At 45.4% G+C, this 13,270-nt stretch overlaps 1 protein-coding gene across 5 annotated transcripts in view; it reads left to right on the top strand.

Annotated features, from left to right (window-relative positions):
* Nucleotides 1–238: 238 nt before the first annotated feature.
* Nucleotides 239–13,270, top strand: part of MSH5 (mutS homolog 5) — an 86,296-nt gene continuing 73,264 nt past the window's right edge. For 2 of the 5 annotated variants that reach the window (XM_077285936.1, XM_077285932.1), the window contains exons 1-3: nt 247–367; nt 1,924–1,989; nt 10,665–10,753. In XM_077285936.1, coding sequence (XP_077142051.1) covers nt 10,682–10,753 — 72 coding nt within the window. In that variant the 5' untranslated portion in view covers nt 247–367; nt 1,924–1,989; nt 10,665–10,681. Of the gene's footprint in view, nt 368–1,923; nt 1,990–6,057; nt 6,171–8,255; nt 8,714–10,664; nt 10,754–13,270 lie in introns of those variants that run through there. The other 3 variants (XM_077285934.1, XM_077285935.1, XM_077285933.1) reach the window with 3 other exon arrangements.

Genomic DNA, 13,270 nt, shown 5'->3' with positions numbered 1-13,270 from the left:
ATGGATCCCATTGACGCTTACATTCAGGAATTCTCTACTATTGAGCACTATTGACTTTCTTTAACAAAATAATCAGCCATCGCTCGCTTCAGAGTGTGTTCAAGTCTCTACAAGAAGCTGGAGGAAGGAAGACGGGGAGGGGTGAAGTATTAGGACGGATATTAGAAAAAATATATCCCTGACATGTGTGGGTGCTGGGAGGGGGCACCATACGCTTCCTCCCTGCTTGAATTTAGGCCTGGAGACTATTTACCTCATACAGAGACAGCTCCAGGGCTCTTGTGGAACTGCAAGCCCCACTGTGGAACTGCACAGACCTGGTTCAGCATAAAGGAATCTTTTACCTCAAGAGGGAAGCCATCTAAATGTTAGTAACAATACATAATGCACCATCTGAGTGTAATGGTTGTCACATTGTGGGGCCCAGTGAAGTCTGCTCTGTGAGGCCTACATGGCGGTTAGTTCACGTCAGGCCGTTCCCAGACCCGTATATCACTGATGTAGCCACCGGGCACAGACCCGTATATCACTGATGTAGCCACCGGGCCCAGACCCGTATATCACTGATGTAGCCACCGGGCCCAGACCCGTATATCACTGATGTAGCCACCGGGCGCAGACCCGTATATCACTGATGTAGCCACCGGGCCCAGACCCGTATATCACTGATGTAGCCACCGGGCACAGACCTGTATATCACTGATGTAGCCACCGGGCACAGACCCGTATATCACTGATGTAGCCACCGGGCCCAGACCCGTATATCACTGATGTAGCCACCGGGCACAGACCTGTATATCACTGATGTAGCCACCGGGCGCAGACCCGTATATCACTGATGTAGCCACCACCGGGCACAGACCCGTATATCACTGATGTAGCCACCACCGGGCACAGACCCGTATATCACTGATGTAGCCACCGGGCACAGACCCGTATATCACTGATGTAGCCACCACCGGGCACAGACCCGTATATCACTGATGTAGCCACCACCGGGCCCAGACCCGTATATCACTGATGTAGCCACCGGGCCCAGACCCGTATATCACTGATGTAGCCCCCGGGCACAGACCCATATATCACTGATGTAGCCACCACCGGGCACAGACCCGTATATCACTGATGTAGCCACCGGGCACAGACCCGTATATCACTGATGTAGCCACCGGGCCCAGACCCATATATCACTGATGATGTAGCCACCACCGGGCCCAGACCCGTATATCACTGATGTAGCCACCGGGCACAGACCCGTATATCACTGATGTAGCCACCGGGCACAGACCCGTATATCACTGATGCAGCCACCGGGCCCAGACCCGTATATCACTGATGCAGGCCACTGGTTTGTAGCATGTCATACAGCTCCCTATTGATTGTCTGCAGCGTTTATCCCAGGAAAGATGATGCAAAAAAAAACCTAAAATAGGAATATTTGTTTTTTTTTCTTAATGCTGGATTTAGAGGTAAATTTATTCCCCATGAAATGCATAGGTATTTTCCATATTGTCCCCATCTACACACACAGCGCTATACATTTATCAGCAAAAATCAATGTTCTGTAGGTTTCACTGACCAGACAAAGTCTGAAGTCTCTCTGAGGGGTCACTTACTATTCCTGTGATGGTTTACAAGTGTTTCATGTCCTGCGTTCTGAAAGTTTCCAATATTAATATCTGAATGTCTGTTATAGTGAATTGGAGAATATTACGTTTTTACAGACAATAGGCCTCAATTATTTACACTAGTGCTGTTGCTTGTACCATCCAATCCCAGCTAAAGTTTCAGTTCTTAAAAATTATATTCTCCGTAGATGGATATTGTCGGATAATTCTTGAAAATACATGTACTTTTGTAATTTACCTTTTATTAAAATCTGCAACTGTTCTTGGGTTACTAACTCTTTTTCTTTGTTTACAGCTCGTTGCCTAGGAGACCGACCACCGTTGTTGTCTAGCCACTGAGCATTGCACTGAAGCTTAGAAGGTAACCGTAAGTTCCAGCGATCACATCTATCTACACAGCAGTGTTTGTAAGCTCATTAGAAAATAGGTTGTAAGCACTGTGCTTGTTCTGCTACTGATACTAAACTATAGTGGTGGTCGGTCTCCTAGGTGACAAGCTGTAAACAAAAGGTGGCTGAAAATTTTGACAAAAGGTAAATTGCAAAAGTACTTGTTTTCACAAGGACTATCCAACAATGCCCATTTATAAAGATGGGAATAACCCTTTAAAATTATTCTTATGCATAGTTTGCTATGGTCTTTGGTAAAACTTATGAGGCCTGGATTTTTCTGGGCTGATAGTCAGGTTTGGTAGCGGGGTCCCGTTCTTTCTGTCATGAGTGTGTCACGTCCTCCTGGGAGATCTGGGGTTAAAAAATCACTACGTATTGTGAATCACAGATCTTCCATTTAGCCTGTGTGTTTATGTCCCATATTAAATGAATTTGGTTTCCTTTGGTGCTGAGGAAGTTAACGACCCTTTCTATGCTAGTCAGAAACTTACAGCTCCATTTTCACCTGCTTCTGATCAGGTCATTACCTCTCCCTATAAAACCTGTCCAGACCTCCTCTGTCTTGCCAATGAAAGCTTTGCTTCCTAGCTTTTTGGAGACATTTGCTGAATAGGAGTTTGTTGTTGCTACTGGAGATTGTTGCGTGCTGTTTTTGTGGGTATGCTTTCCTCATTGTCCTATTCACATTTGATTTTTACATTCTTATCCTTCCCTATATACCTCTTTACCTTTGGTGCGTGTTTGTATATGCATTTCTTTCTGTTATCCCTGTTTTGTCTTTGTATCTTGTTTACCTTATATCTCTGTTCTATGCCTCATGGAATGGTGGAGGGGACAGATCAGGGGTTAACAGGAGCACAGTAAGGTCGGAGACTCGGGCCTCTCTACCTTCAAGAGTACCCCCGGGACAGGGATAGTTCGGGTACCAGTTCAAGACACAGTTTGAGGCCCCCCTTCGTTACAGAAGACCATCACAGTGTGACACTTTCATTCTAGATCTAGTTTTCTCTCAGTTGCCCAAGATTCAGCCTAACGACAGTTCAGATGACAGCTATGTAATGTATATGGCCATGTGTAAAGTCTCTGTTGGTCAAGGAAAATTTTCCATTTTTCACTGTTTTGGGATTTACCTCTTAGGGGTCTCTTGAGAAATGTTTCTGGGCAACTGCCTACTTTGGCAGACCTGAACACTGTCCCTGCACACAAGTTTGTCCAGTTACTGCACTTATAAGATCCCCCAATCTACTCCCTTTAGGACATTATTATCCTATAACTGATAGTCCGGAGGGGAATGGTGAAAATCTCAGTACAGTGTTGTGGAATATGTTGGCTCTATATAAATATTGGAGTAAATATATCAATATGATAAAGGCGTAGCTAGCCCTTAATCTTGTGTGTTGAAGCCACCACCCTTTTTCATTGTTGGACCTTGGCCTTTGACTATTATGTCATACTTGCTAACTTTCTAGATTGTTTTTCCCATTACCATGGCCCCCAATTAGGATCACAACTAGTGATGAGTGGACGTTCTCGGCTAAGGTGTTATCCGACCATGCTTGGGTGGTAACCGAGTGTCTTCGGGGTGCTCTAATAATATGTTCGAGTCCCTTCAACTGGCTGTTCAACAGCCGCAACACATGCAGGGATTGCCTGTTAGAACAAGCCGTGACACAGGCAGCGGCGGGAACTCGGACATATTATTCGAGCACGACGAAGACACTCGGTTAGCACCCCAGCATGGAGGATAACATTTTATCCGAGCAAGTTCACTCATAACTTGGCATAACCCATTCAACTCCCGCATTTTCCAACCGCTTGAATGCTACGTTTCAGTCTGTCGACAAGGCATCTTGTAGTAGAAATTTTCAGGCAGTTTTCTGAGGTGCTTAAAGAAATTTCTAGGAGAGAGGAAGATCTTCCTTTTTTTTTTTATTGAAACCTCACATATATTGTGGGTGATTTGACCAATATGATCACGCTGTTTACAAAGATCGCAAACTCATTTGCGCCAATTATTTGCTTTTAAAGCTCATCGCTAAGGGCAGATAGATATGATGTGAGATTAGTCGTAGAGATACGATTTTAGTAGAGCGTTACCTCTATATGGCTCATGTTTTCTGTGTGGCGGGAATAATATTGGCACTACGCTTTCTCCCGCGACACATATTCCATTGTTCAGTTTATCATCATCATTCAAAGTCGCTCTCGTGTTAATTTCATACAAAACAAGTAGAAAATAAATCTGTGGACAGAAGGAGAGCCTCCCATGTCCAGGCAGACACTGCGCTTGACCTATAGCTAGTTCCATATGGCGGTTTAATAGGGCCACTGATGTGGCGGCACCTTGATCCAGGCATTGATAATATAGCTGATACTGTTGTACTGACAACACATGGCGCTATTGCAGCGCCCCAGGGTCCTGGTCTTTGCAATAATGTCATTTTCCTCTAGGGGAGAGTGATGTTACGTTTGGAGGCAAAGAAGGACAACTGCATCCAGGTATCACAAACATGCAAAACATTTCGCACTCCAGGCCACCAGGGGAGCTCTGCTCCTATTTATTAGGGCACTCCTCACACTTAGGTAAAACTGGTTGCCTGGGGAGCAAGTTAGACAGTTGCTGGCTGAGCTTCGCTCAGGTGGTTGGTCCCTGGCAGGGGTGGGAGCTTGTCAGAGATCGAGACAGAAGAACACGGAGCTGTGCCTGCCCTAAGAGCTGCAGTTTCTAGAAAGAGACACTGAAGAAGAACTGTATTGTAGAGAGGGTGAAGAAGTCATAGCAAAGGAGTGGATACCAGGAGGAGTTCTGCCCTACACAGGCTGCCTCCTTCTGAGGCGCAAGATCCCGGTAGCCGGAACACCGAGGGAGCAACAGTCCTTTATGCCTTGCTCCAGAGACCGGCAGGACAGATAATTTCACGTTACCTGTCTGCACCTACATCCAGGAGGCAAGGTCGCACCCCTTAGAGGCTGGGGCATGATTGAGTCCCTGTAAAAAGCCTCAAGCCACTGGTCATACGGGTTTGTCCTATCAATCTGGGGAACAGAGAGAGAGAGACATAACATCTACAACATCTGTGAGGACCTTATGAGAAGCTTCGCAGTAAGGGACTACAACACCACGTCGCTAGAGGAAGGCTACTGATTTCTACCTGGATAAGGGGACTCTGGACTTGCCTCCAAACCGGCCGGACTCTGTCTGCCCTGTGATCTGGTGCTGCGGACTGTGGATGCTGAAGTCTACAGTAAAAGGTAAAGAGACTGCAACCTTGTGTCCTCGTTCTTCACTGCGCCTCTCACGATCCACCATCTACACACTGGGAAGCCCTGGGGATACACTTCACCTGTGAGATATACCATCTAGCTGCATTAACATCACCCCAGCGGACCCCTTAAAGCAGCGTCTGTCACCCTGACCGAATACCACAGGTGGCGTCACAAACATTTCCCATTTAAAGACCTTTCCCTTTTACACGGACGTCCCAGGGACACGGACCGGGTCAGCCACCGTGACATCCCCCCTGTGAACCGAAGGACCCGGTACCGAGTACCCCGCTGCCCTGACGGGGCGATCCACTATCATGTGGGTACTGTACAGCGGCATTTTTTTTGCTCTCTACAGAATTGCAGCATTTTAAAGGAGTTGTCCAGTCTAAAAAAAAATTGTTCAGAATTTAGCTTTATAGAATAAGATAAGATCAGGGGGCACCATTTTCTGGTTAACCTCTCTAGCCGGATTTTCGGTCCTGTTCAGATGTGACCCGTGTAGTGTCTAACAGGAGCTGCTCATCTCATTAGCTAAACCAGCCTCCTTATCTCTTGCAGAAAAGTTCATACTAGACAGAAAAGTTAGTTATTGATTGCAATGAGTAGTCAGCTGGCTCACTGCTAGATTTAGGAATCCAGTAGGATCCCGCACTCGGTCGGTCTGTATGTTGTTTCACATACAGTATTTCTGTGATTTTTCACCCACTTCACATTACTGGAGCGTGCGCTCAGGAACACTGATTATAGTGTGGCCGTTTGGCACTCTCATGGCGGAGCAGCTGTACAAGCAGCTGACGTCTCCTGCCCGGTCCTTATATATGGCTATTAATAGGCACATCCTTCAGGCAAACGTCACATCAAACAAGAATCATAGCTCCATTAGGTAGGTAGGGAGAAAGAGCACATAGTGATCCCCTTGAGCTTTCGACACGATATAAGACAAATGTTTGACTTCTGTACATCACCTTAGCAGTACTCTGTCCCATGGATGCACCCTTACCCTGAAAATGAGCACTACTGGGACTACAACCTTAATCCAAAATGGACCTTTATCCAGCCTTGTCCCAAAATAATTGCCTTTCATAAATACTTAGTGACCAGACAATGGTCACCTACCTGTATTACACTACAGTTTACTTTTTCCTTTTGTCTCCACCTGGCTGAGACAGCTACGAACACTTCTTCCAATCATAACTCTTCTCTGCAGAGTTTGCTGCCCAGATAACTTTGATTTTTCAATATCCTCCTCATCCTCTACACAAACTTGTGACCGTACAGTATCAAAATAAAATAGTGCTGCCTTTGTCTTTATTCTACATAGTCATAGTTCTCCCACCATCCAGTAATAGTGCCCTTATTTGTGCCCCACACTCTTTTATAGTGCCCTTCACACTACTGACAAACAGTAAATCCACACAGTAACAATGCAGTGCTAGTGCCCCCCCAGGCAGTAAGGATGCCCCATTTTTGCCCCACACTAACAATGACTAATTGGGCCCCCATACATTAATAATACTACTTAGTGTCCCACATAGTAATGATGCCCCCTTAGTGTCTAACACATGGTAATGATGCCCCCTTAGTGTCTAACAAATAGTAATGATGCCCCCTTAGTATCTAACACACAGTAATGATGCCCCCTTAGTGTCTAACACACAGTAATGATGCCCCCTTAGTGTCTAACACACGGTTAATGATGCCCCCTTAGTATCTAACACACGGTAATGATGCCCCCTTAGTATCTAGCACACAGTATAGATGACCACTTAGTATCTAACACACAGTAATGATGCCCCCTTAGTGTCTAACAAATAGTAATGATGCCCCCTTAGTGTCAACATACAGTAATGATTCCCCCTTAGTGTCTAACACACAGTAATGATGCCCCCTTAGTGTCTAACACACAGTAATGATGCCCCCTTAGTGTCTAACACACAGTAATGATGCCCCCTTAGTATCTAACACACGGTAATGATGCCCCCTTAGTATCTAACACACGGTAATGATGCCCCCTTAGTATCTAACACACGGTAATGATGCCCCCTTAGTATCTAACACACGGTAATGATGCACCCTTAGTATCTAACACACGGTAATGATGCCCCCTTAGTATCTAACACACAGTAATGATGCCCCCTTAGTATCTAACACACAGTATAGATGCCCCCTTAGTATCTAGCACACAGTATAGACCCCTTAGTGTCTAACACACACAGTAATGATGCCCCCTTAGTATCTAACACACGGTAATGATGCCCCCTTAGTATCTAACACACGGTAATGATGCCCCCTTAGTATCTAACACACGGTAATGATGCCCCCTTAGTATCTAACACACGGTAATGATGCCCCCTTAGTATCTAACACACAGTAATGATGCCCCCTTAGTATCTAACACACAGTATAGATGCCCCCTTAGTATCTAGCACACAGTATAGACCCCTTAGTGTCTAACACACAGTAATGATGCCCCCTTAGTATCTAACACACGGTAATGATGCCCCCTTAGTATCTAACACACGGTAATGATGCCCCCTTAGTATCTAACACACGGTAATGATGCCCCCTTAGTATCTAACACACGGTAATGATGCCCCCTTAGTATCTAACACACAGTAATGATGCCCCCTTAGTATCTAACACACAGTAATGATGCCCCATTAGTATCTAGCACACAGTATAGACCCCTTAGTGTCTAACACACACAGTAATGATGCCCCCTTAGTGTCTAACACACAATATAGATGTCACCTTAGTGCCCATACTTGATATTGATGCCCTCTTTGTGCCCCAGAAATGTTAATGATGCCACTCATTGCCTTCCACCCAGGCATAGAATCCCTTAAAAAATGACTATACAACTAGCCCCATTTCCATCACAAAGACAGCCGGCCTCTGCATTGGCTTGTGCGATGGCCTCACCAAATCGTGCCGCCTGCAGTGATACCATTGCGCCTGCCTGTACCAGGCTGTGTGCTCGCATGACAATTTTAGTGATATAGTACTGATAGGGTATTCAAAATAAATGTATTTTTTTTTTATTTGGGCCATTTTTTGTGGTAATAAAAAAATAGTAGAAAAAAAGCAAAATAAAAAAATGCCACCAAAACAAGTATAACAAAAAAGGTTATGAAATATTTTTTTATTTCTTTTATTTTTTTTATAATCAATAAAAAAGAAAACTACAGAAACTGTACGTGAAGTAGCCGATGTCCGACCCCTCACAGGCAGCGCTGTGCCCCCCCGCTCTCTGCTGTGTAGTGCGTCCATGGCAACCGAAATGGAAGTAAACATGGCGTCAGTCATGTGACCCCCCTCATATGTCATGTGACCAACTGGCATTCACCTAGCAACCAGTTTTCATGACAGAACTAGCGCTGCTGGGTCACATGACACGACATGTGACTGCCGCCATCTTTAGTTAAGGTGTGTGACAGGAAGAGACATTGCCTCCATTCCTCTCCTCTTGTCTGTGTGTTTTGTTTTTTTTTTTTTTATTATCTTTGTTAGCTACATGACAGAACCTGCCATGTTAGACAAGACCTCTTTCCTTCCTAATCGCACCCTTTTACCACCACTCATATTTCATAAAAGTGGTGTAATATTGCAAAACAAATGCACTTTTTTTTAACACAAAAGTTATTTTTTTCCAAAAATCCCCTGAAAATGTTGCACAATTTAACGCGAGGGGAATTTGTGGGAAGATTTTTCACATTTTTTTTTTTGCACTTCTAGTAATCTTATTTCTCATGATAGCAAATTTATGAACGGCCGCCATATTTGCTGCTGCCGCCTCAGAAGTAATGGAGTTCCAGCCACCACAAGGGGGCGCTCTCTGCATGTGGATTTATATGGTGTCTGCAGGGAGACCATCACCGCCGAAATTTCTGCCTGACCCCGAAAACCCTATTGGTTAAAGTCGCAAAGTGCTTGTAATAACAAGGAACTTTGCCATTTACCTCTTATTAAAAGTCCCCTTTATTCTCAAGTACGGAAGGATTTTTTTTAAAATACTTTACTGCTTGTTGCCTAGGTTACCAGCCACCTCTTGTGTCTACCAGCAATAATGCTAAAAATGATCTTTTATTTAATTTATTAAAAAGAGCCATATGGTCAACGAGACACATAAGACTTAACCAAATCGGGTCCTAAAATAGGGCCGTGATATCTGATTGACCACATAGATCCTTTTAATAATTTAAATAAAAGTTAATATTTAGCTTCATTGCTTATTGGTGCCGCTATTATTGGCTGGACCCAGCGCTGGTTTATCTCTTGGGGATGGCACACAACACACCCATGTAATGATTGCCTAATTCTGGGTGAGGCAGCCCCGGGGGGGACTGTGCAATACACCCAAAATGAGCGATGTAAAACACTAATAGTAGGAAGAGTAGGCAGGAAAATTAGATATTTAGTATCTTAATAGGATTTAATGAAAAATATGACTGCTAGAAATATTTAGAGCGACAACCTACGAAAAAAAGGAACCAACTGTCCCAAAAATCGGTATTAAGAAGTGAGAAGGGCATCATATGTATATAACAATATGGAACATTTTATTAATTGCTCACAAGGTAACAACAATTCCAATATACATTATGTAAAAGATGAGTTAAATCCCCTCCCATGATCCTAACCAAAGTCAGATGCTTTGCATAAAGTGCCGTGGATAGTGCAGAATGTCCGTCCTGTTATAGCCCCGACGCACGTTTCGCGTGGTGGGCTTCCTCAGGGGCCTGTGTGATATTTAGAGCATTTCCAGATTCCTTAAAGGGGTTGTATCAACTTAGCAAGTTATCACCTTTCTAAAGGACAACATACTGATCTCTGGGGGTCCCACTGCTCCCGCGAACCTGGCACATGGGGATATTGTCTATGACAGTAAATGGCTTAATTTAAACTGGGAACTAAAGCTCAGTGGAGAGTCTCAGCGGTGTGACCCTCAATGATCTGCATCTCTCCTGTGGATAGATGATAACTTGATACGTTGGAACATCCCTTTTAAGGGTGTGTTCAGAAAGGAAGAAAAAAAATGCAGTACAAGCAAGGGGGATTTGAGCAAAGCTGGCCATACACCTGAGATAGCTGTCGGCGAAACGTTCAATCAGCCAACCGCTATTTCTCCTGACTCTGCCATACCTCAGCTCGGCCCCTCTGGCAGTGGCTTATCTTCCCTGTAAAAAGAAAAGGATTGGGCATGGAAATTCTCCAGGAGAATCAGGAGGCCGCCGTCCCCCACACACATCAGGTTGGATCAACTTTCATCTAATGTGTATGGGGAGCTTAATATTACATTTTCAACAATCTTTACTTAATTTATTAATATTAGATCATTGATTTATCATTTATAAATAACATACTTTTATTTTTTCAGGCTGCGAATAATCTCCAATGAATCACTTGCAGACAATGACAAACGTTATAATTGACGATTCTCAAGAAGAAGAGGAGCCGCCAGCGGAGGTCATTATTTATATATCATAGGAGGAACTTAGAGGAGTTTTCCGGTTTGGAAAAACCCATGTCCCCTGGGTGCAGTTTAATATAAAAAGCAAACAAACTGTCCTTTACTCACCCTTCCCAGGTCCCACAGCTGAGTTGATGGAGCAACAGCATAGACTCAGTACTGGACCTGAGGAGGGGAGTAGAGCCCCCCTTTTTTTTCTATAGATCTCATCCACATACATATATGTCCTCCCCCAGAACTGTATTCATATATGCTTTTAAGAAAGTAGATATTGCATTTGATAAGCCACACAATGTTTCTATGGTGGTGTTGAGCATGGGAGACCACCGCTCCATTCACTGTCTATATGAATGATGGCCACATGCACACTACTACTCCATTGTCACAGGTACTTTGGGTTCCCCCCGGCTCCTGTTTTCCCAGAGTCTTGCGTTGTCAAGAACTATGGGGTTCTCAGCCACCAGACCACAGTGATCATAAAGGGGTCATCTATCCTGATTGTTTATGGGACAACCCCTTTAAGTGATTTAAAAAAAGTAGGTTCAGTATTAATGACAGTGGACACCTTTGTTCCAGCACATCTGCCATCAAAAAGAAGCAACTTTGCAAACAGTTGATCTCAAATACTCTATCACCATTTTGGGTCTACATCTGCTGGGCAGAGTTATGTATCTCCATGGTAATGTAAGGAGGTTGCTTTCCCTGCTCCTTACCTGGAACCACTTAGGCAGACAGCTGGGTTGTTGGGGTGAAGACTTTCTGCCCTGGACAGAAGGGACCATGTGACTGCTGGGGGCAGAGAGGTAGAGAGAGGGGTGTGGTCAGAAAAGAGCGGGAGAGCAGAGCGCGCGGGACAGGGGGACAGCACGCCAGAGAGAGAGCAGGCTGCAGCGACCGCACTGACAAGCCAGGACCCCTGAGTGTGACTGCTCAGTGTGTGTGCAGCATTGCTGCTGCAGAGAGAGACTGCCAGCCTAAGGCTACTTTCACACTAGCGTCGGGCACTGCACGTCGCAATGCGTCGTTGTGGAGAAAAAACGCATCCTGCAAAGTTGTGTTTTTTTCTCCATAGACTTTTATTAGCGACGCATTGCGACGCAGTGCCACATTTCACAACCGTCGTGCGACAGTTGCGTCGTGTTTTGGCGGACCGCCGCCACAAAAAAAGTTACACGCATGCGTGGCCGAAACTCCGCCCCCTCCCCGGACCTTGCAATGGGGCAGCGCAAGCAGTCTTAGGACGCTTCCGCTGCCCCATTGCAAGGTCCGGGGAGGGCATTTTTTTCACAGTATGCGTCGGTATGTCGGGCCGACGCAGCACGACGTTCCAACGCTAGTGTGAAAGCAGCCTAATATACAGAGACTCGCAGCAGAGTGGCTGTGTTACTTCCTGCTTCCAGTTTCACTGGGAGAAAAGACTGAGTAGTCTGATCCTGAAATCATACTGACTTCCCTGTTTCTTCCTCATATACATTTAGTATATTACCACAGAGGGGAGAAATAGAAGGGAATATGAGTGCGGGATCAGACCAGACGGGCTAGCCTTCACTCCCTTGGGCGCCCATGACCCTATCACCAGTTCACTCGTTATCCTTCCTTGGCTCACTATTGGTAGATGCTAGCTTCTACATATAGAGAACATTTTAAAAGACATTCCGTGTACTGGAAACATGCCATAAGACCTGCTTTATACAAGGAATGCCTCACAAGACCTGCCGTTTACCAGAAACACCTCCCAAGACCTGATGTATATTGGGAACACCCCACAAGATCTGATATATATCAGGAACACCCCACAAGACCTGAGGTATACCGGGAACACCCCACAAGACCTGAGGTATACCGGGAATACCCCACAAGACCTGAGGTATACCGGGAACACACCACAAGACCTGAGGTATACCGGGAACACCCCACAAGACCTGAGGTATACCGGGAACACCCCACAAGACCTGAGGTATACTGGGAACACCCGAGAAGACCTGAGGTATACTGGGAACACACCACAAGACATGAAGTATACCAGAAACACCCCAAAAGACCTGGCGTCTACCAGGAACACCCTAAAAGACCCTTCGTATACCGGGAGCATCCCGCAAGACCTGCTGTATACAGGAAACACCCCAAAAGACCTACCATATACTGGGAACTCCCTGTAAGACCTGCGGCATACTGGGGACACACTAGAAGAACTGCTGTATACTAGGAACACCCTCACAAGACCTGCTGTATACCGGGAACACCCCACAAGACTTACCCCACCCCAAATGGCCTGCCATAAACTGATAACACTTCACAAGACCTGCTGTATAAAAGGGATGACCAATAAGACCCGCCATATACTAGGGGCAACCCACAAGACCCGTCATATACTAGGGGCAACCCACAAGACCCATCATATACCAGGGGCGACCCACAAGACCCGCTATATACCAGGAACACCCTACAAGACCTGCCATATACCAGGGACAACCCACAAGACCCATCATATACCAGGGTTGACCCACAAGACC

The sequence above is a fragment of the Ranitomeya variabilis genome, chromosome 2, assembly GCF_051348905.1.
Source record: "Ranitomeya variabilis isolate aRanVar5 chromosome 2, aRanVar5.hap1, whole genome shotgun sequence".
NCBI lineage: Eukaryota > Metazoa > Chordata > Amphibia > Anura > Dendrobatidae > Ranitomeya > Ranitomeya variabilis.
Note: the sequence above shows the minus strand (reverse complement) of the source record. Positions and strands in the feature narration are given on the sequence as shown.